The sequence below is a fragment of the Scomber japonicus genome, chromosome 2 (genome assembly GCF_027409825.1).
Source record: "Scomber japonicus isolate fScoJap1 chromosome 2, fScoJap1.pri, whole genome shotgun sequence".
Taxonomy (NCBI): domain Eukaryota; kingdom Metazoa; phylum Chordata; class Actinopteri; order Scombriformes; family Scombridae; genus Scomber; species Scomber japonicus.
In genome coordinates this window covers 21040712-21062348 of record NC_070579.1, presented here as the reverse complement: position 1 = coordinate 21062348, position 21637 = coordinate 21040712, and the positions used below count along the sequence as shown (strand labels likewise).

At 38.2% G+C, this 21637-nt stretch overlaps 3 protein-coding genes across 5 annotated transcripts in view; all 3 read left to right on the top strand.

Annotated features, from left to right (window-relative positions):
• The window catches only part of n4bp2 (NEDD4 binding protein 2), a 102856-nt gene that overhangs the window by 7172 nt on the left and 74047 nt on the right, over nucleotides 1-21637 (top strand). The window contains exons 7-16 of one of the 3 annotated variants that reach the window (XR_008323543.1): nucleotides 376-3059; nucleotides 3211-3296; nucleotides 3436-3481; nucleotides 4263-4486; nucleotides 4638-4762; nucleotides 4979-5105; nucleotides 6495-6671; nucleotides 6850-7018; nucleotides 8117-8240; nucleotides 8332-8992. Coding sequence is in view for 2 of the 3 variants with exons in the window: in XM_053341385.1 (XP_053197360.1) it covers nucleotides 376-3059; nucleotides 3211-3296; nucleotides 3436-3481; nucleotides 4263-4486; nucleotides 4638-4762; nucleotides 4979-5105; nucleotides 6495-6671; nucleotides 6850-7018; nucleotides 8117-8240; nucleotides 8332-8377 (3808 nt within the window). In the remaining variant the exon portion in view is untranslated. Of the gene's footprint in view, nucleotides 1-375; nucleotides 3060-3210; nucleotides 3297-3435; nucleotides 3482-4262; nucleotides 4487-4637; nucleotides 4763-4978; nucleotides 5106-6494; nucleotides 6672-6849; nucleotides 7019-8116; nucleotides 8241-8331; nucleotides 9528-21637 lie in introns of those variants that run through there. The other 2 variants (XM_053341396.1, XM_053341385.1) reach the window with 2 other exon arrangements.
• On the top strand, nucleotides 12402-13434 carry rhoh (ras homolog family member H). Its single transcript, XM_053341418.1, has one exon. The coding sequence runs from the start codon at nucleotides 12594-12596 to the stop codon at nucleotides 13179-13181; it is 588 nt and encodes a 195-aa protein (XP_053197393.1). The 5' UTR covers nucleotides 12402-12593; the 3' UTR covers nucleotides 13182-13434.
• The window catches only part of chrna9a (cholinergic receptor, nicotinic, alpha 9a), a 6595-nt gene continuing 5619 nt past the window's right edge, over nucleotides 20662-21637 (top strand). Inside the window, exons 1-2 of the mRNA XM_053341427.1 lie at nucleotides 20662-20846; nucleotides 21080-21225. Coding sequence (XP_053197402.1) covers nucleotides 20801-20846; nucleotides 21080-21225 — 192 coding nt within the window. The 5' untranslated portion in view covers nucleotides 20662-20800. The remainder of the gene's footprint in view (nucleotides 20847-21079; nucleotides 21226-21637) is intronic.

The window sequence follows — 21637 nt, the reverse complement described above, 5'->3', positions numbered from 1 at the left end:
ATATATATATATAAATAAATAAATAACCACCCCCACTCCCAACCTGGACATTTGGACACACTGCACTTTTAATGTCCAATACTGTTCAGTATAAGTATTTCATGTATACTACTCATTTTCAATTGTGTGCGATGTATATATTTATTTCACTTTAATCTGTGCAATAAGAATATCACCTGTGGTATATTACCACCATTACTCTTGTAATAATGTAAATAATGTCACGATTATTTTTCTTATTGCTGCTCTTATATTTTATTTTACTGTCCACTTGCTACTGTAATAATGCAAATTTCCCCATTGTGGGACTATTAAAGGAATATCTTATCTTACCTTATCTTATTGTACCACTCATACCGCTCTTCTTTTCCTCAGGCCTGTGACTTCTGAAACACCTTGTCCGGACCTTGTCGGACAGCCTGGACTGACAGAGCAGTGTAAGAAGTCCCGCCCTCAACTATTTTCCTCCCTTCCTGACGTGTCATCTATTGGTCATTCCGCTGAGGTGGGAATGCTAGACAAATCCACTGAATCGCTGAATTTCCAACCAACTGAAAGATCTGCGGAAAGCATTAGAGTTTCTGATGGGGATAACCTGGATGACATGGATTTGGGGACATTAGATTCTGAGTTAGATGCTCAGTTAGACTTAAATCATCTAAAAGGAGATCAGAAGATCCCTGATTGTATTGTGGAATCAGTGATGAACGAAGATCACCGTGGGAATGAAAGGCCAGTGGCTTTCTCCGAATCTATTGGACAAAGGGTTCGGAGGGAAAGGCCAAGCAGGAGGTCAAATTTTGACAGGATGGAGTCTTCTGATCTGGTAAAAGATACTAACCGATCAGAGAGTAAGGTGAAGGAGAAAGAAAATATGGCTGAAGAGGAAGCAGAAAGGGATGAGATCAAGGGCGAGAATGGAATGCCTAAGATGTTGGATGGATTTGTAGGGGACTGGCCTTCTAAAGGGTCTCTCGAGCAGCGACAGGTGAAGAGAAGAGAAATGCATAAACAGGGAAATGAAAAGGAAGATGGAGGTGGGGCTGAAGAAGTTAATCAAAATACAAACAAAGTGCAGTCTGGACCTAATGTAAAAGAGTTCCAAAAGCTTCTTGATCTTATTCAGACAGGGGGAGCTGCTCTGCAAACTGGTTCCTCTCATTCATCCTCACTTTCCCCAAGCTCTGACAGGGCATTGGAAAGTGAGGTGGAGGAGGCAGGTAGCAGGAGATCTAACAGTGAGGAGAGAGAGCAAAACATGGGTAGGGTTAACAGCAGTAGAGCTGAATTACCAGATTGTGTGTTAGACTGGAAGGCAGCTGACTCTTGTGTGGTTAGGGAATCGAAAATTGATGGATGGGAGGGACTTAAAATTGAAAAGGAGGTGAGTAATACCCCAATAGAAAATGATAAAACAGGATCTGTGGATTTGAAATCAACCATTCAACCTGCTACTGATTCACTTGCTATCTCTGAAACTGTGGATGCAAAAGTGTGTCACGATAGGGGAAGCCACAATGTTGAAAGTGGGCTTGGTACAGAGCCAGGTGCTGCTGGTCATTCTGATATGGACACAAATAATTTCACAGACAATGGTGGATTGATTGGAGTAGAGCTTGATGGCACCCATGTGGGTGAAGTGTGTCAGAGTCCAGGGTGTGAGGGCGCTGTGGATACAGAAAGCAGCACTTTCAGTGGAGACAGTCAGGAGCGAAAGCATCGCCAGGGTCGCAGATCAGGGAAACAGTGCAAACTAGCCCTCACCTTCTCTCAAAACTGTCCTGCATCTTCACTGACAACTCTTCAATGTCCCACTACCACAGTCCAAAATGTAGACAGTAGTGAGAATAGCTGTAACCTAGATATTGAACCTAACACAACCCTTAGCTTTAAAACAAACTTTGACTTGTTCACCAAGTCCAAATCTGAGCCACATCAACAGTCCCCATCCCCTCTTTCTCTGATAGACATGGGATACTCCACCCAGACAGAACCTCAAGACTTTGCCCTACTTTGGCGTCTCAGTCGTCAAGATGGCCCTGATGATACAGTCGTCGCTGTTTGCAGCTACCCCACTGACATCACAGTCCTGTCGGGGGACTCTTCTCGCTTTGTGCCAGAGCTGTCCTCTGCTGTTTCTGCAGCAGTTGCAGTTCACCCATCCAGCCACACGGAGGTACCCTACCGTGTGGTGCATGAGAAAGGCACACAGGTGGAGGAGAGAGACTTTGGGGCAACTCAAGACCGACTGGAGAGCCTGCGCATTCTCAGCACCCATTTTAAACTAGTTAGCTTTGATACATTAGAAGACCTGTATGACAAATGCCATCACAACCTAGAATGGACCACAAATCTGCTGCTGGACTCTGGAGAGAGGTTCTTCAGAGATGAAGAGGGGAGGGAGGAGGAGGAAGGTGATAGGGGTGAAGATAACCAGAACACATCCAATCTGCGTGGAGCCTTAGAAAAGGTTGTAGAAACCAAGTTATCTTCTAATGTGTTAGACGAGCTTCAGTCTAAAGGTTTGCCAAATACAACTAGGGTTGTGGAGGCGACTCAGCAGTCAGCTCATGAGACAGTAAGTGAGTCTGGTGAGAGCTCTGATAATACAGGCTTGCCGAATGTTGGAGGTGCAGCTTCTGATGAAAATCATCCCAATACACCATCACCTTCAGTAAAACCTTTTCAAACAGAGCTTAATCTGGTTTTATCAGAAAAAGGAGTGAAATGTAACACCAGACACAAAGTGATATCAGAACCTGAGTTTGAGGGTGGGGCTTGGGTCGGGAGCATAGATGACGGTGTAATTATTGAAGAGTCAAGAATTGAAATTGAGGATGAGATTGCTAGCATGGACGAGGTCAACCGGTTGCTGCAGGCTGAGCTAGACGTGATGGAAAGAGAGGCGAAAGAGAAGAAGAAGGAGGAGAGGAATGAAAGCAGGCATTTGGAGGAGAGAAGGAGTCAACACCTGGACATTCAGAGTGTGGAGCTGAAACTACCCACTGAGCTGGCACTACAACTAACTGAACTATTTGGACCTGTGGGAATAGATCCAGGTAATCACAACACAGGTTTCGCACTAAAAAATACATTTTAAAAGTAGAAGGTTTTGATGCTCAAGTGAGTTCAATGAATTAAAACATTGGGTTTTTATGTAGTACTAACACAAAGTTATCTCTGACCACCTTTTTGTTCCACAATATTCAGGTACGTGTTCCTCTGATGACTATGTACTGCACATGGACCTCAATCTTGCTAAACTGCTTCACCAGAAGTGGAAGGAATCCATCCAGGTGAGCAGTGTTAACTAATCAACATCACTATTATCAGTGCAACTATATAAACTAACTATAAATCTGTATAAACCCTAATATTTAGATTTATTGTATGTGAGTCTGAGTGGACTAATCTGACTGTAAATGCATTTTATAGGAAAGGCAGAGACAAGCAACTCTTTCCTTTCACCTGCTTAAAGAAAGTAAGTTCACACACACACACACACACACACACACACATTTACACAAAATCTGTGGAGCATCATGAAAATAGAACAAGCCTGTGTTATTTATATATTTAGTATGGTTTATTTAATAGGGACAGATACAATATACATAGACATGACTTTAATTGATTTTATCCATATATTGTTTTTAGTTGATTTCCCCTGAATTCAAAAGCTTAACAGGTAATCAGGGTTTCAATTAAGATTCAGCAAGATTCTGTATATACATTACATTTCCTAAATCACTGTTAATCAGCATAGTTCCTGTCAAACAAACAAATTGATGCATAAAATTAAGTTGTTTTTAGCAATACTAGTGACATGGCTCTATGAATGGCAATTGGTACAATGTATTGTACAGATATCCAGGGTTCCCAGACAATGTATCCTAATGACTCCTTTTGTGCCACTGCGAAATCCAATTCTTTGGTTCATGACCAGATACCTGCAAAATGAATGACATCCCCATCAGTCTGAGCTGTACTTTTGTTTACTTCTAACAAGTGATTTTAATACGCTAAACCAAGATGGTGAATATGGAAAACATTGTTCCTGATAAACATCAGCGTGCTAGCATTGACATTTTGAGCATGTTATCATGCTGATATAGCATTTAGCTCAAAACCTGATAGAGCTGCTAACGTAATTGCAGACTCTTAGTCTTGTTAGTTTATAACTGGAAATAGCACTTCATCAAAGAAAGATATTTTGTTTCAATCACAGCCTCTGTAAATAAAACATTTCATTTAATATTTAGGTTCAATGCACTGGGGTGAACCACAGGTGGCCAAACATGGCACGAGAGATCGGATGCAGGCATCACGTTTCCTTCTTAGCACAGATGGTTATGCATCACAGGATAGCCAACCAGAGTCCCATGGTGGGATGCCATTCATGGACCACTGGAATGTTTCCCGCCCACATGTGTCTCTACGAGACATTATAAAAGAGGAGCAGGCTTTGCAGCAGAACGTGGAGAAGGTAACACAAAGACCTACTGCACATGCTGACTTCAATATTTTCTGGCACACAAACATCTTAAATGATGTAAGCCTGGTTCCTTCTTCTGCGTGTATCTCAAACACTCTGTATTACCCCTTTCCTAACTTCTTTCCAACCTGCTTTCTTTCAGACCAGACAAAACCGTGCAGAGCTCGACAGGCGTGATGGAGCCACCCTGTTAAAAGAGAACCAGCTTTACTCCCTCTTCCCCACCATTGACAGGCATTTTCTCCAGGACATCTTTAGAGACCACAAGTGAGACTCCAGTGTAACTTTCAGCTTGTATTCATCTAGTTTTGTTTGTCAGAGGCACTTCATCATCAGATTAGATGAAGGCCGGCAGTACATTAATTTGGATGACACCATGAATTAATGAAGCAATTCTTACTTGATTTAGTTACCAATCTAAGGTATATGATACACTTTTTGTATGCTCCTGACTCATTAGTATATGTGTTTACATTTGTGTAGTTACAGTCTGGCCCAAACACAGCTGTTTCTTCAATCTCTACTGGATGAGGAGCCTGTCAAGACGGTTGTCGCTCCAGAAGCACCTCGGTCTGACCACCACAGAGCAGCCAGCAAGGAAAGGGAAAAGGTATTTACAGACACAGGCGGAGAGAGACTTTAGGAAACAGGAAAACAGAACAAATGCATTAATCTATGTGCAATAACTGTGTAGTCTCATATAATCTTTATATTGTTCATTATTAGCTGTAGTTTTTAATCACATTGTTCACTCAATACAGTGTATTAGACAATAATGATAACAATCACCCTACAGGCAGTTCTGTGCTACGTGATGTTTAGTAAAATTGCCCACTAGTTACATAATATCTGTGTTAATCTAGACGAAACTACCCCTTATCTTGTGCTCGTTCTTTTTTTAAAAACACATTTAAGTAAATGTGTTCAGGACCTCATCACTGTCATAGTAATGACTTTAAAGCTTACTATCTTGTGTAAGATTACAATTATACAACATTTACCAGAAAAATAAAAGAAATAAATATAAATATATTCATATTGCGGGGGCAATTTGCTATAAAGAAGAAAACCTTTTTGCATGTGTTATCTCTGTTTTCCTGGAAATAAATGAGTCTGACTAATACTTAGAAAACAGTCATCAGTCAGTCATGTCAGTAGACTCCTATGTAATGGAACTTAGTTTACTACTCCAGCCAGTAGGCCGATCCTTAGCAATGACCTAGCAACAGAGACAATTTCTATTCTCTGTTGAGTCAGCCTGCCAACTTGAGCTAATGCTTTCTAGAGATTGTGACATTTCCCAAACATAACAAATACCACACGAATAAACAGAAAACTGCCTTGATAGCTTAATCTTGTTCAATGGACAGATTTAGCTACTACACCTGCGAACTTCACATATATTTTTAAGCTAGTGCCATGTCACTGACTCAGCAGTGCAGCTGACAGTAACGTCAAAACAGTTATATTAAAATATATTGTATAACAATATATATTACGTTTTCACAACCATTGATCAGTATTTAATGGTTTATAAGACTTCCTAACAACCCATTTTTATATGGCTTTTTGCTAGTCAACTTTTCAAATTATTGTTACCTTTGAAATAAAGAAGAAAAAAATGTTAAAATGTACCAGTATTAGTTTAATAAATGTTGACGTCACAACACAAATACAAATGTTTCAGGGATTAAACACCACAGACTGAATGACAAACAATAGTTTTTCAGTGAGTGAAGAAATGTTCTGATCTGAAAATAATCCTAACACATGAAGTCATATATGCACTTATTAACTACATTTCTTCAGCTAGGATGAATGAATGTATAGCAGTGCATACAGATTGATTGATTATATATTTTTTGTACACATTGACAGAAACACATGTACATTATTAACGGTTTAGATTTTAGGTATCTGCTGCATCTCTGGAAGACCCAATCTGAACATATGGATTACTTGCCCACCCTTAATTAACTGTGTCTTTTTAATTTGTCAGAGGCAGAAGCCCCTGGAGTCAGCTGTGCTCGACTACCAGGATACTGAGGACCCCGAATATGATGACTTCAGGGCCGAAGCCAGCCTGCAGAGGAGCCGGCAGATCGAGAGTTTTACCAAAGCTGCTGAGGCTTACAAGCAAGGGCGCAAAGAAGTGGCTTCTTTTTATGCACAGCAGGTGCGCGGCTAAACGTTTTGCTTTAATATTTTGCTTTTATCACTGCTATATGTTCACCTGTGAAGCACATTGAAACTATTTTTTGTGTTTTATTTTTATATGATAACTTGTGTATTAGTTATCATATAGAAATAAAATACAGTGAGCAGTAAATTCGTTTGTGTCACCTCCGTCTTAGGGACACCTGCATGGCCAGCGAATGCGTGAAGCCAATCACCGAGCAGCAGTTCAGATCTTTGAGAGGGTCAATGCATCGCTGCTGCCCAGGAACATCCTGGACCTCCATGGGCTGCATGTAGATGAGGCCCTGGAACATCTGGCCCAGGTCTTGCATGACAAAATCTCAGGTACTAGACAATAAGTTCTCTCTGTATGAGACAGACTGAAAATAACAGAAGTAAGATTGGCATCTTAGGTCACTTCAATAAAACCAAGCTTAAAAATATGAATATCTGAAATACATAATTTCAAGACAAATAAATACCAAAAAATACATTTATTATTAAATAGTGATACATTGTTGCGTTTTAGTTCTAGTCAATTTTATGTTCACACTAACACATGACGATCAGCTCCACAATATGGACTGACAGGTAACTCATTCACACTGTTTAGGTGACCTCCTGCATCAGTGCTACATGGACCCTGAAGGGAAAATACAAAAAAAGCTCACAAAGAAATAAATAGTGGTGGGCACATTCAGCACATTATTATTATAGATATAAATACCTATTTATCTGTTAAATTCATTTCAAAATAACATTTACCTTCACATCATTTTTGGTATGCTTTACACATGCATGGTAATTGAATCATACTACAGTTCACATGGAAGTGAAACCCCGCTCTTCACGTAGTAATCAGCAAAAAAAGACACTTTTCAACCAAAAGCTTCCAGGAACCATAGAATAAGAGGAACTAATCTTAGCAAAGCATCTGTGTAAGTAGATTACACAATCTGGACTCATACTGAATTAAAAAACAGATTGCTGTGTCTGAAATGCCGTATTAACACATGACGAAATAAAAACACAACGTCATCCTGTTGTTCTTTTGTTTAGGTTGCATGACTGATGTTAATGAAGTTAATGAAAAAGAAAAAACTAAAATTATGTTTGGCCAATCAGCAACGGTCATCCGCATGCAAACCCCACCCCTAAATTTACTGTACCTACTACCCCTGGATCAGGGCCTTTTTTTAGCACCTGGATGGCATCTTACAGGAACTATAGTTCATCCCGAGTTCCTCCGGTCAAAACACAGGTTTTTTTCCTAAGGTCCTCAAAAATATCTTAATCCCCAATGTCGTCCAACCACTGAGGACACTGTTACTTGGTCCACATCTAAATCATATGAGCAATCATATGTGTGTTCATGTCTCTTTCAGTTTGTGCTCATTGCTCCTGTTAACTGTATTCTCTGTGTGTTTTGTACTTCTTTTGTAGATTGTGAGCAGGGTCTGTGTCGACCTCAGCTCTCTATCATCACAGGAAGAGGGAACCACAGCCAGGGGGGCGTGGCCCGCATCCGCCCCGCCGTTATAGACTACCTCACCAACAGAAACTACAGGTATACACACACACACATACACACAGGCGAAACACACATACATGACATGTTCATCGTCACCCACCGTCTCTCTTATCTCTTTATCTTTCAGGTTCACTGAGCCAAAGCAAGGTCTCGTGTTGGTCTTTTTGAAGTGAAGAGAACTTGGTTCATAGGATTCAAGCTAAAGCTGCTGTGGAGGACATACTGTCTTTCTCACTTCTATAACTCCACATGTACAATAATCATATAGTGTATGGTGCACTCCGTCTTCACCTTTCATACTTCTGTCAGTTCATTTATTTCTTTGTCTCCTGTGCTCATCCCCACTCTCTCTTTCTCCATCAGTCATTTACAGCACATGTCAAAAATTTAGACACTTTCTCATTCAAGTGAAAGTGTGTCCAAACTTTTGGCTGGTTCTTTAGCTAAAAGAAATATTAATAAAACCATAATCTTACTTAAATTGAGGTTAATATATTTTAATCTTAATTCAGGTCTTAATCAGAGTAGGTTTTGCTTTGTATTTAAGAAAGATAACAACACTGGTGCAAAACACAAACAAGGTTTTTTTATGCAGCTGTGAAGCAACAAAGTTTATATATTTTGTATTTTAAAATGTTAGCTGTAGTATGTTTATAGTGTGGCTTGCTGTTTTTTGCTTTATATTTGCCTTCATGCCTTTTTAAAGTGTATACAAAAGCCTGTGTAGGAGGCTCCATGTTAAATAAAACGTTATTTAATCTTTCTAACATTTATTAATACAGATTCATGTTTGAGATGTAAGTATTTTATGCAGCTTTATTTGATGCTTTATCATGATTGTTCTCTGTAAGATGTTTAGGTGATACATCATCACATCATTTTATTAAACACTGAGATTTTTATTTGTTAATTCTACACTGCATCTCATCTAATCAGGGGTTGTTTTTTGAGAAGTCATCACAAGTCAAATGCTTTAAGGAAGGGCCTTTTTGTTCCTCTGGTCATGGTGTCACAGTGCACCTGAAAGTCATCAAATAATCAAAGGCCTTTAAATAGTTTGAACAACTGGAGCAGTTCCTCTCCTTTGTGTTAGCAACTGTCTCAGCAGAATACTGCAGCTGTTTTAGTTTAAGACCAAGTCAAGCATAGCTGTTAATATATTGATATTGACTCAGGTAATGATTGAACAAGTTTTTGAGGCCAGTTGATAGTTTCCAACCTGTTTCTGGTAGCATTTTTTAAAAAATCCATTGTGCCAAACTTTGTAGCGAACTATTCCTCAGGTAGCTACACGAGTATTGTAGGTTTAAAATGGCCTCTTTTTTTTTTACCAGTGTGATTATGTTTCACAAAGGTGCAACATCAAAGTTGACAGATCTTACCAATTGTATATAATGTTGTGAACAAATGAACTACAAAGAATTAAAATTGTATTTTTCTAAAATCCATTTTTCTCCTGGTTTTACAGAGAAAATTGTAATGTAGAATAAAATCCTATTCATTTACAGTTCATGATGTGTGCTTGTTTAGTTTCAATATTTTTCTTTTAAAAGACATACTGTAGCCTTGATAGGCAATAAATACCAATATCTGTCATTTATTTTTGGGCTATCTGAGATTGTGTGTACTATGTGACCACTGTTTCATAGAGTTCCTATTGCTTACTCAACTCATACAGTATATAAATCAAGAAATCCAGATTGAACAGCAAAGATCTCACACTGGGACATGAATCAGATATCCCATTCATCATGTTTAGATCATTATGTTTTGTTTGTTTTGATGAGCTGTGACTTTTGGGAATCCCTGGAAAATACAGTGCTTAGAGACTAATTCATTTACAAATATATATTGCTTTTTTTCATGGAACTAACTAATGTTTGTCTTTTTTGCTTAAAAAATTAGTTATTTATCTGATAGCTGACCAATCAATGAATTGACTACTCGTTAAGCTTATCTAATCTCAATTGACATTAAAAACATGAATTAGTATACATTTCAAAAATAAGAAGAAATATATGTTACATTGTGGTATAACCTGATATTGACTCATTTGGATGGTATGATCGACATCTGGAGCTCACAGTTAGTGTATCCTCTTCTGTTTTACCACCATGTATCATATGATGGCCACAAGCACAAACTAAAATCTTCAACTTATTTTAGTCCTTTCCTTTTTATGTGCCAGCTGTGCTCTCTGCTGCAAAATGCTACAAATCTACAGCAGAAAAAAACCCCTCTTATCGTTTGAAGCACAGCTGCTGTGGAGGAGGCACGTAGTCACACCTCCACACTCGAGCAAACGGATGTGTTTTACTTTTCTTTTCCTCACTTCCCTCCTCTACCTACCAGCCTCGTTGTTATTAAGCAGGTGGTGAAACGTTTGGTCTCTGTGTTGACCTAATTAATGGAGACTGTAGTATTGAGGTTTAAGGTAACCTTTTTGACACATTAATATAACAAACCATTACTGGAGTTGAAAGATTTTGTCTTTCGCCTGAGCTTTGAAGTCTGCAAAGGCGGCAGCCAACATCCGCCCATTCAAGACTGACGAGAGAGGTAATTATTCTTTTCTTTGTCCCCGGTTTGGTTTGTGTAGATATAACAGTGTGAGTCTGAGGCCTTCAGAGGTTCAAGTTTTATGTTATAGTCCATTCTATGAGGTCTTTTAGTAAGATTACATAATGATGTGGACAAAAAGTTCAACATTAAAACATCAAAAAAGAGCAAGTGTTTTTTCAGGGTGTATTTTTACTGTCTTAAAAATTAAACTACAAGAAATTAAATTAATGTATTGAATGAAGTAACATTTTTACTGTAATCTACAAAAATCTGGCCCATACATAAAGAAATCGTTTGAGAGTTCCACAGTGTCTTTATAAGGGTTTTGAGCCTTGTTTTCTCGCTTTAGTAATTCATCATTTTTCCTTTGATGGCAGACCAAGAGTATAAAACCATACTTCCTTCAGTGAGATCATTTAGAAAGCTCAATTGCGGAAAACCCACTGATTAAAGTGTCCCATCTACGTTATGGAGGTCTTTCCATCTAGATGAGTGTGAGTGAGTGTGAGTGAGTGTGTGTGTGCGTGTATGAGACATGGCAGGTGGCTTTGAGGTTAGGACTTGTTACTTCAGCAGCGACTTAAATATGCTGTTCTATCAATTTAATGCTCCAGAGAAGTATTCAGAAACCGTCAGTAGAGATTGTTGTTCATAATTAAAATGACAAAGATTGACCTGATTTTTGTCTCTCTATGAAACAACACACACAGACAACCTCAACGTTTATTAGATATTCGCTTGTGGCGTAAACTGCAGATTTAGACATGATATTAGAGTAATATTACACTTCAGGGAGACAGACAGGTCATATGTGTATGAGCTTAATAATACACCACACATGATGTTATGTTGTTAATCAGCACCTGTTTAAGCCTTCTGGATTAAGCTGCGAATTGTAGGTCACACCCAAGTTTAAGAATCTTTACTTCCGTATTTCAACAGCAATTTGTTACAGACCTAATGCTTCATATGTCTCTGAATATATAATATATAATTAGGTCTACTAATAAAAGTTAATGTAATCTGCCACATACTACACTCCTCTATGCTTATCCGACAACTACTTATATTTAGATAAATAGATGTTTCGTAGCAAAATGCAGAGTACGGGCATACGCACACATTCTCCTGCTGATGTCATCTTTCACAGCAGGTCTAAATGCTGTTTGAGAAGAAACCGTCAGGAGAAATGTTAAACAAGTGAAGAGAAAAATGTTTAAATGAAGCCTGGGCTGACGCAGTTCAGTTTCTATTCACTCTGTTGTTTTTTAAGGCAACAAATAACTGATACTTCATGTTTGTAATATATCCTCTCCTCATGTCTCTTCCTTATTAGATCTTTCTCTTCAACGCTTAGAGGTTAGAACCGCCTGGACAGAATGACAGCTTTCAAGATCATTCGAGAAAGGCCAGATCCTGATCGCCGTGCTACAGAGACAGAGCAGAAGTGAGACAAGCCAAGAGGGTCTGAAGAATCAAGAGTTCATGTGAAATGTGTGTTTGAGGCTCACTGTTTGAGAACTGACTGTACATATCTACTGTGTATGAGAGACGTTTGAGGACTCTGAAAAGAGACATCGTAGGTCAGTTTAACTCAGCTGAATGACCGACAAAGCACACAGGAATGGAGTTATTGCAATGCAGGGCTGTAGATTCCCTGCCATGAAAACAACAACCTGTACATGGAAGTACAGCACACTCGCACACAGTGATCGCCGCCTTTGACTACCTCGTGGATACTGTGCCTCTCCAGTCCAGGACTTGCACCTGAGACTTTTTTCAAAGAACCACAAACAATCCTGAGGAGTGAGAACATCAGAAACAACCATGAATGGCCTGCAAGAAATGTCAGTGAAGTGTGTCCTGGTCGGGGACAGTGCGGTGGGCAAAACGGCCCTGCTGGTGCGCTTCACCTCAGAAACCTTTCCAGACTCCTACAAGCCCACAGTGTTTGAGAACACAGGGGTGGAGGTGTACATGGACGGGGTCCAGATCAGCCTGGGCCTGTGGGACACAGCTGGCAATGACAATTTTAGACAGATTCGACCAAGATCCTACCAGCAAGCTGATGTTGTCCTTATGTGCTACTCTGTGGCCAACCCGAACTCTTTGGCCAGCGTCCAGCACAAGTGGATCGCTGAGATTCGAGAGCACTTGCCTAGGGTGCCAGTGCTGGTTGTGGCCACCCAGACGGACCTGCGGGAGATAGGAACTTATCGGGGCAACTGTATCTCAGCAGCGGAGGGCAGACGTGTGGCTCATGAAGTGCACGCTAAAGGCTATCTGGAGTGCTCGTCCTTAAGCAACCGTGGTGTGCAACAGGTGTTTGAGTATGCAGTGCGGACAACCGTGAACCAGGCCAGGAAGCAGGCCAGGCGACGCATGTTCAGCATAAACCAGTGCAAGGTCTTTTGACCTCTGACCTTGACTTGGATGGTGTTGTGAGACTTGTCCAGACTGGCACAATGATGCGTGTTCGCATAATGTTCAAACTCAGTGTGGGGTTGGATTGGCACTAGAGCTCAAATATGGATTTTTCTTTTTCACTAACAGGAAGTCCTGTCCTCCCAAATCCCCCCAAAACTCAAACATATTTAAAGTGCATCAGTTTAATCATGCACCTCATAGACTCTGATACAAATACACCCAACTTTACATGTGTGTGATCCTGTGTGAGTTTAACAGTTTAGACAGTTAGATAACACAGAGCTAAATCAAAGGTTATTTGTTAAATACTTAAATTAAAGCATTTAAACATGAAGTTTATCAGATTATTTTCTGAGTGAACCATCAATGCAAGGAGGAAAGTGACTTAATATGTCAGTTTTCAGCTGCATCAACATATGAACTTTTTAATTTGCAGTGAGAAACCAAATAAGCACCTCTACAAGTCTTTTTTCACACAGCATTGAGCTTACAGGGTGAATTGCACATTTGGTAAAATTAAATAAGGAAAACTCAGTTTTTATGAAAACCTTTTATCAAATTCAAATGGGTAAATAATGTCATGCATGTATTGGAAATTGTCAGCAATGACTTAACATATTAATAATAAAATAATGTGGGTGTTAGCTGAGATAGTCTCATGGGACAATTTTGCTCGATGTGGCCTCTACATACATAATTTATTTTCTATAGAGAGGGGAATTTTATTAGATGTGACCAATACATTGTCAATAGGTCAAAGTTTAGACAAACAAGCCTATATGTTTCCGTTGTTATATTTTTATAGTTATGTGAAATCTATTTTAAAGCTACCTGTATTTGTATTATTTGAAGTGTTTACTCGGACATCAGTTACATTGAAATGACATTTTCAACATATTAAAAAAAAATCTGAATCAACTCAAAAACACTTGAAAATTGTTGTATTAAAAACAAATGTATAACAAACCTGTATAACAAAAATATAAATATATTTTGTTCAGAGGATCGAAACATTTAAAAAGTTTTTCTAGAATAAGATAATGAGCCACAAAATATCAACTTTATGACATTTTCTCACTTCATGGTCATTCTGCGCGTTAGTGGCTACAGTGGAGTTTTTGTGTATTGTTGTTTTTTTCTTTACAAACTAAATATCTACTTTAAAATGATAAGAACAATATTAAGTAATTTGCTACCTGACTTGCAAACTGTCTCAGTTGTTATTTGTTACGGGAACAATTAACTCACTTTACATAGGTTAAAATTGAGGATTCAACATATTGACACTATTTTTGTTGTATTTATACAGTTTTATACATATCGTACGACTTTCGTAGCACATTAAAAAAATCACCATCAATCATCCACAGGTGTTTGTAATATATCCAGTTGTTTTTTCTCAGTAATGGATGCGTTGTCTCATCTTTTTCTTTTTGGAGTGGATTCCTTGTATTTCAATTTATTTGTGTACAACACATTCTTTATTAAAGTGTGTTTTTCTGCCTAAAACAATAAGGAGTCATATATTCTGTAAAATGCATGATTTATTCAATTTGCATATGAACAAGTCTTCCAGTTTGTGACGTACATTTTATTCATTATTATACTATAGGTTGTGTCTTATGTATTTTGTGCATGACACACACATATATACAACATATGGGGTTTTAAACTACCATTTGCCAAACTTAGTATAGTATACAATTTGTATTAAAATACACATTACATTGTATGTTCATATACAAGCTGTATTTTCTATAACATAGGCAAGGCAAGGCAAGGCAGTTTTATATATATAGTGCATTTCATACACAATGGCAACTCAATGTGCTTTACATAAAACAGAAAAACATGCAATTTGAGAAACATTAAAACATACAATTAACCCCCCACCCCCCACACTAATAATAAAAACAAAGTAAAGAACAATAGAAAGAGAGAAATAAAATGCTAGAATAGAGCATTAAATATAACATATGGGAATTGCAGGCTGCTTCTTGAAAGTAAAGAAGATCAGAGCAAATAGTTTTGCTTACAAAGCCATCTCACAATGCCACACATATTATTAGCTGTCTGTCTGTAATATAGTTGTACAATCTTAACTCAGAGTGATGTTCAGCAAAATGTGAACCATGAAAACTATTAAAATGTTCTAAACTTAGATGAATAGAATAATCTCAGTGAAGTAGAGACGATAGTACGAGACAGATTAGCACCGGAGAGAACAATGCATGGCTAGCCTGCTCTTCATGAAGGATTAAGTGCCGTAAAGGGATGCAGTCTAGATCACAGATATCACTTTCTAACCCTAATCTGTGTGTGTACACTTAAGTCCAGTCAAATCTATTTTATGAATAAGCCCATGTACAAATCTGCCTTGGAAGGCTTCACAAGCTGTACAATACAAGACACTCTCTTCTTAGACTCTCTGAAAGCAGGCTCATAGTCTCAAACACACTATGCTTGTGTGTTTAGTGTCTACAGAATACAGTATACTGTCCATATATGTGATACGTTAATGTGAATGTGTGTTTTAGGAATTTGAATATATAAAGAAAGGAGGACACGAGGGCATGGGGGCTGTTTGCTAGTCTGCCTGTGAGATTTATGTGTAATAACTGGATGATAATAAAAGTGCAAAAAAAGACGACCAGGAAAAAGCTCAGACAACCTGTTCCACCGCCCCTCGTGCTTTTTCTCCCGCTCTCTCTCTACATTAATCCGTCTCATGTGGTGTTCAGAGCTGCTGAGGATGAGAGATACAATATAGGCTTTTCAAGGATATGCTGAAAAACACCTAACCACATCCCAGCACACATACACACACACACACACGTTTTTTTTACATGCACAAACACTCACTCACAACTTAACCCGTACTTTAACACTTTTACACCCATAACACACATCACGTACATCCATATACATGCAGATCATCTGAACACTCTTATAGGCCGCATGAAAGTCTGTATGTCCACTAAGTCTCTTGCCAAAACTTGAGTACTTCTTGCAAGGATTCTGGTTAAACTTGATAACATGATAAAACGTAAGAAATGTTTTATTATTATTGTCTTTAAAAGTTCTTTTGATACAGCTCCAACGATTTTCATCTGACACAGGTGGTGATGAATCTGAAACCATTTTCTTGTTAAACATTCTACATAAATGAAGATAATCACATAATAAAACGTTGCTATACATTTAAAGATTGGTTGCATAAGAGTTTAGCCTGTTTGACTACATGCTGTGGTCACATCTTGTGCTCTCTCCCACAACTACCACAATGTCTTATCGCTCGCTCTCTCTCTCTCTCTCTCTCTCTCTCTATCTCTCTCTCTCTATCTCTCTCGCTCTCTCTCTCTCTCTCTCTCTATCTCTCTCTCTCTCTCTCTCTCTCTCTCTCTCTCTCTCTCTCTCTCTCTCTCTCTCTCTCTCTCTCTCTCTTTCTCTCTCTCTCACACACACACACACGTTTGTCTTTATATCCTTATTAGGACACTCATTGACATAATGCATTCCCTAGCCCCTTACCCTTACAACCAAGTCTTAACACTCAAATTGCCCTTTGAAGTTGTGAAGTCCAAAATGTCCTCATGACACATGTCCTCACAATGCTGCTTTTCAACTGAAATTGATGCTCTCAAAGATAGAAAGACATGTGCACCCATACACACACAAACACACACACATGCAGGGTTTGTTAATTGGTTTTAGGTTTGTTAACAGGTTTGTTAATTATTAGCATTTTTAAATGATAGTATTACTGATAATAATTATTATTATTAATATAACCTGCCTTTAAAGAATGACAGGTTTGTGAAAGTCTGTATATTTGTTATTGTCAACAAATCCCATTAAAGACCAAAAACAACAATCATTGTCTCTCGAAAGTTTCCAACCTCCTGCACTCAGCTCTACAACAGCCATGTTCATCCTAATAGACCTTTTTTAATAATATAACTAATAACATTAACATTGGCTCTGTTCTATTGAAGTGTCTCAATAAGCCATGACAATGTGACAGTGAGCCAGCATGTGCAATACCAGGACCCTGAAACTGAAGCAGTTAAATGGAATCCAGCCAACATTAATGTTATTATTTACACCTGTGCTTTCCCTGCTGTGACATGTCTTTAACCAGCACAACGGTTTGGCTCATTCATGCATTTTTAATTTTAAAGTTTTTTGAAAAGAGTGGAGGAATAAACTGCTATGTCAGACTTTACAAAAGCAGTTTTAGCTGGAGCATGAAGAAAAATACAAGTCTTATTCCTATCAATAAAGTCATGCAGGAGACACATCATGACTTTTCTCAGGAGTATTACTGTGCTGTTTATCTAAAATGACTTCTAATACTGTAGGTGAGCACCGTTCACCAGATATTGCTGATTATTGTAGTATGGCGATAATCTAACACGTCTCTTCTCTTTGCAAACCCTGATGTGCTGATCTGTACCATCATTGTAACTCTTCTTTTTGTGCAGTTCATCTGTTAAAACATCCATGATACATTTTCTCCTCATGCATTTACCCTCTCAGCCTCTGTTTTATTTCTTGTCTTTCACACACACACACATACACACACACACACACACACACACACACACACACACACACACACACACACACACTCGCACACAGGAAACACCTGTCCTATGCGAGCTCAGTACCACAGAAACTCAGTGACACATTAACACATCACATTGTAATGCACAGTACTCTGCAGAATAACACAGACATGACAATTCATACTGACGTTTATTTTATTGATTACCGGAGACAAAAGCAATTTAGACCTCATTGGTTTCTTTAGAAATGGTCCATTATGAGTGTACACATAACGAGAAACAGTTGTGACACGTATGATTTTTCTTGCACAGGGTTTTCGCCACCTTTCTCATAACTGCAAAAATACAACATTAGGCCTTTGTGATTCTCAAAGCAGAGACTTGTTTTTTATGTCTTAACCCTCACATAACGTTTAGGTCAAATTCGACTCGCTTTTACCTTTGATTGCCGTAATGACACAGGAAACAACTTTCTTTTAACCTGAAATTTCATGACAAAATATATGAAATAAAAATATTTCATGTTTATACAGCTGATACACATTCTTTTATAAACTGTAGAGAGTATTCTGGGTTCAGTTGGACCTGCATTTATTCAAAAATCACCTTTCGAAAATGTTCTTTACATTCAATAACATTCATTGAAATTAAGGTGGCTGTTAAACCGCTGGCTTCGGTTTTTGGGTAACTAAAACCTGAAAAAAACTTCTCTGTAAGCTTCATTGAGGATTAATACCCTTTTATTAATGACTGCGGAGCTATTTATGAATGAAAATAGATTTGTGGACCAGAAATTTGGTACAGAGACTAATTATGGGAGGTTACTGTGAAGGGTTAGAATCTAAACAGTATGTAAGGGGTAAAACTACCCAATTTTACTCCACTCACTTTACACGTCATCACTACATATGTCTGTAGATTCTGAATATTTCGCCATATATATCTCATAATATAACATGGATTCATACTGTATGTATTCTATGTGATACTTTATAGATTTATATTCTTAAACATGTACAACACCTGTACTCAGTACAACATAATAACAAAGCATTTTAGCAGGTAAAAACAATATTATAAAGTCAATCATTGCTCTTTTTCAGCACTTGGCTGCTTCACATTTACACAATGAACAAACTCACCACTGACAGCTACAAGCCACAGAGACATTAAAGTGTCTTTCTCAGGTGCATCTTGACATGGTGGTTGAGGGAATGGAGAGTATTACTCATGGTTTACCAGAAGCGTGCATCTTTTTCTATACTTTCTGGATAAAAAAAGAAAAAAGAAAAAAAAAGATGATTCCAATCTTGAAATAGCCACTCACACACATTGTGTTTTTGTCTTTCTGGACAAAAACATAGTTGGTATGATGTGTAAATAGAGTTTAAGGTTATCGGGGGTTTCTCTTTGAGGTTTGAGGTGTACTGAGGCGCCTTTCTATTGTTTTTTCTATTGTTTTCCTCCAATAAGAATACTGATTAAATCTTTTTTTATTTATTTCTTAATGTTTCTTTCCTCTATTAGTCATAAATGAATGAATAAATGAATGATTGTTTTTTTATTTATCAGTCATGGCCTTCACCATCAGTGCTTACAACACAACATCTCTTTACTGATACAAGGTTTTCTTCCTGAGCGCTCATTACAAATAAGATGCTAATTTAAAAGTCTCTTTAAAAGTCACCACCACCTGTGTGCCACTTATATCCAGCCACTTACTTTTATCCTTTATATCAATTAACAAAGGTTTTGCAAAACTTACAATACAAAAGGCAGTAAATAAAAAAAATTATACTAACTTTCATTTTATGCAGATCACACACAGGATACATTTCTTCCAAAGCAGCATATGGACCTGTATCATGAAGGGGCAGGTATACAGTAGCAATATTGACCTTTTTTCTTTCTTCTATGGTGGATTATAATACACATCATTTTAATTTAAATAATCATATTTAACTCACAATCGGTATTCAGATTAAGTTAGCTTCAGATCTCATTTGCAGTACTTGTGTTAGTATTCTTTATTGTGCTTGAACACATAGATGTTTTTTCTTTTTCTTTTGTCATAACACAATATACACATAACACGCTTTTCCAAATGCACAGAAAACTCAGAAAGCCAACACACTAAAACAAACAAACAAACAAACAGATTTATTCACAGATTATGGGACCTGGATATGCAAATAAAAACAAATAAATCCAATAAGACAGACTACAAATGGTCTATAACACAAATACAAGGTATTACACAAGACATTTAATGACAAAAAGAGTAAATACTGGATTAAAGTCAAGAGAAAGACTTACAGTTAACATGTTTCCATGGTGTTGCTGGCCTGAATATATATTTTGCTGATCTCTTCACAGTCTACAGACGAGGAGAAAATTAAATTTGCTCATGTTAAAGATTTCTGGTGGAATCTGATCTGGATCTGTGTGAAGTTCATTACCGTGTGGCGTGTATGACATGTGTATCATGCTCCCTAACATGTGTGTGTGTGTGTGTTTGTGTGTGTGTGTGTGTTCTTCTTGAATGACCTGAACAAAGGTAAGAAAGTGTCACTGCATGCGTGTGACTGACACATCTCATTAAGCTGTGCAGTAAGGTTCAGTGTGTATGTGTCTCTGTGTGTCGTACATTTGGTTGTGGTCATGTACACAAGTGGATAAGGCTGCAGGCATCACATTTCACCCAGTGCCTGTGTGCTATGTGCTATGTGATACCGAAGTATACCTGTGTGTATAGGTGTATGTGTGTGTGTGTGTGAGTGATAGCCCCAGGTCCTGTTCCAGAGCAGTGATCACACAGAGAGACAGTGACAGAGGCAAACTGCGACTAACACCTACCGAAGCATTCAGAGCTTCTGACAGGATGTAAGATTTCGAGAATTTTCTGTGGTCTCGGCTCGCTCAGCCTCAGCAGGAGAGAATGGAGATCAGATTAGATTGACACTCTCTGGATTTGGACTCCGGCTGTCTCAGCAGCTGCTTTGCTGAATAATTGATCCTTTGGCTTGTGACTGGTTGAAAATGAGGAAGGCAGCGCTGATGGTTTGGATCAGCCTTTTTTTGCAAGGTCAGTTCTGCATGATGAATCACTTCATATCTAACTGATGCACAAGTCATAGTGAAGTTTGTTTTTGCTTGACATTAACTAACAGCTCTGAGTAGTATTTCAGCTGCTTCTTCAGCCCTTGGTTTTTTAACTTGTTTTACTTCCTTCACATTTGCCGCTTAACAACACTGTTCATCATTTTTCCTTTTTGTTTGTTTATCATATCCACCCTCTGCACTCCTCTTGCCCTGCAGTATCCCATGCTGCCCAGGGTCATTATGCCCACAAACTTCTGAATGATCTGATGGAGGACTACTCCAATGCTCTGAGACCCGTCGAGGACACAGACGATGCTTTGAATGTCTCCCTGCAGATCACACTGTCACAGATCAAAGATATGGTGAGTAGACAGGAAACACAACCACTGACAGCACAACTATAGAAATACTATATTTTTTACTGCTAAAATGTTTGATTTTCTCTTTAAATACCCCACTTATGGTCCTTATTATTACATATAAGTATTAACTGTATAAGATTGAGCATCACTGAGAATATTAAAATACTGAAATGAAAGGCAGCCATGTTTCTTATGGCTGTACTATTACGTCAAATGTAAAAAATATTTAATTTTTTGTGGATCAAAATATGTATGGGCATTTTGTGTTTGCTCATCTGTCTCTTGTATTTTGCGTATCAAAATGTTTTGTACCAGATATATTTGGTACCTTTGGAAACTTTTGGATGTCTGCTAGAAATAAATAAAATAAAATCTGACACATTCTGCACAATAGCTGCACAACATGACTTTG

Coding starts and splice junctions, on each gene's coding strand:
- rhoh (XM_053341418.1), top strand. CDS start 12,594: ATGAATGGCCTGCAAGAAATGTCAGTGAAGTGTGTCCTGGTCGGGGAC.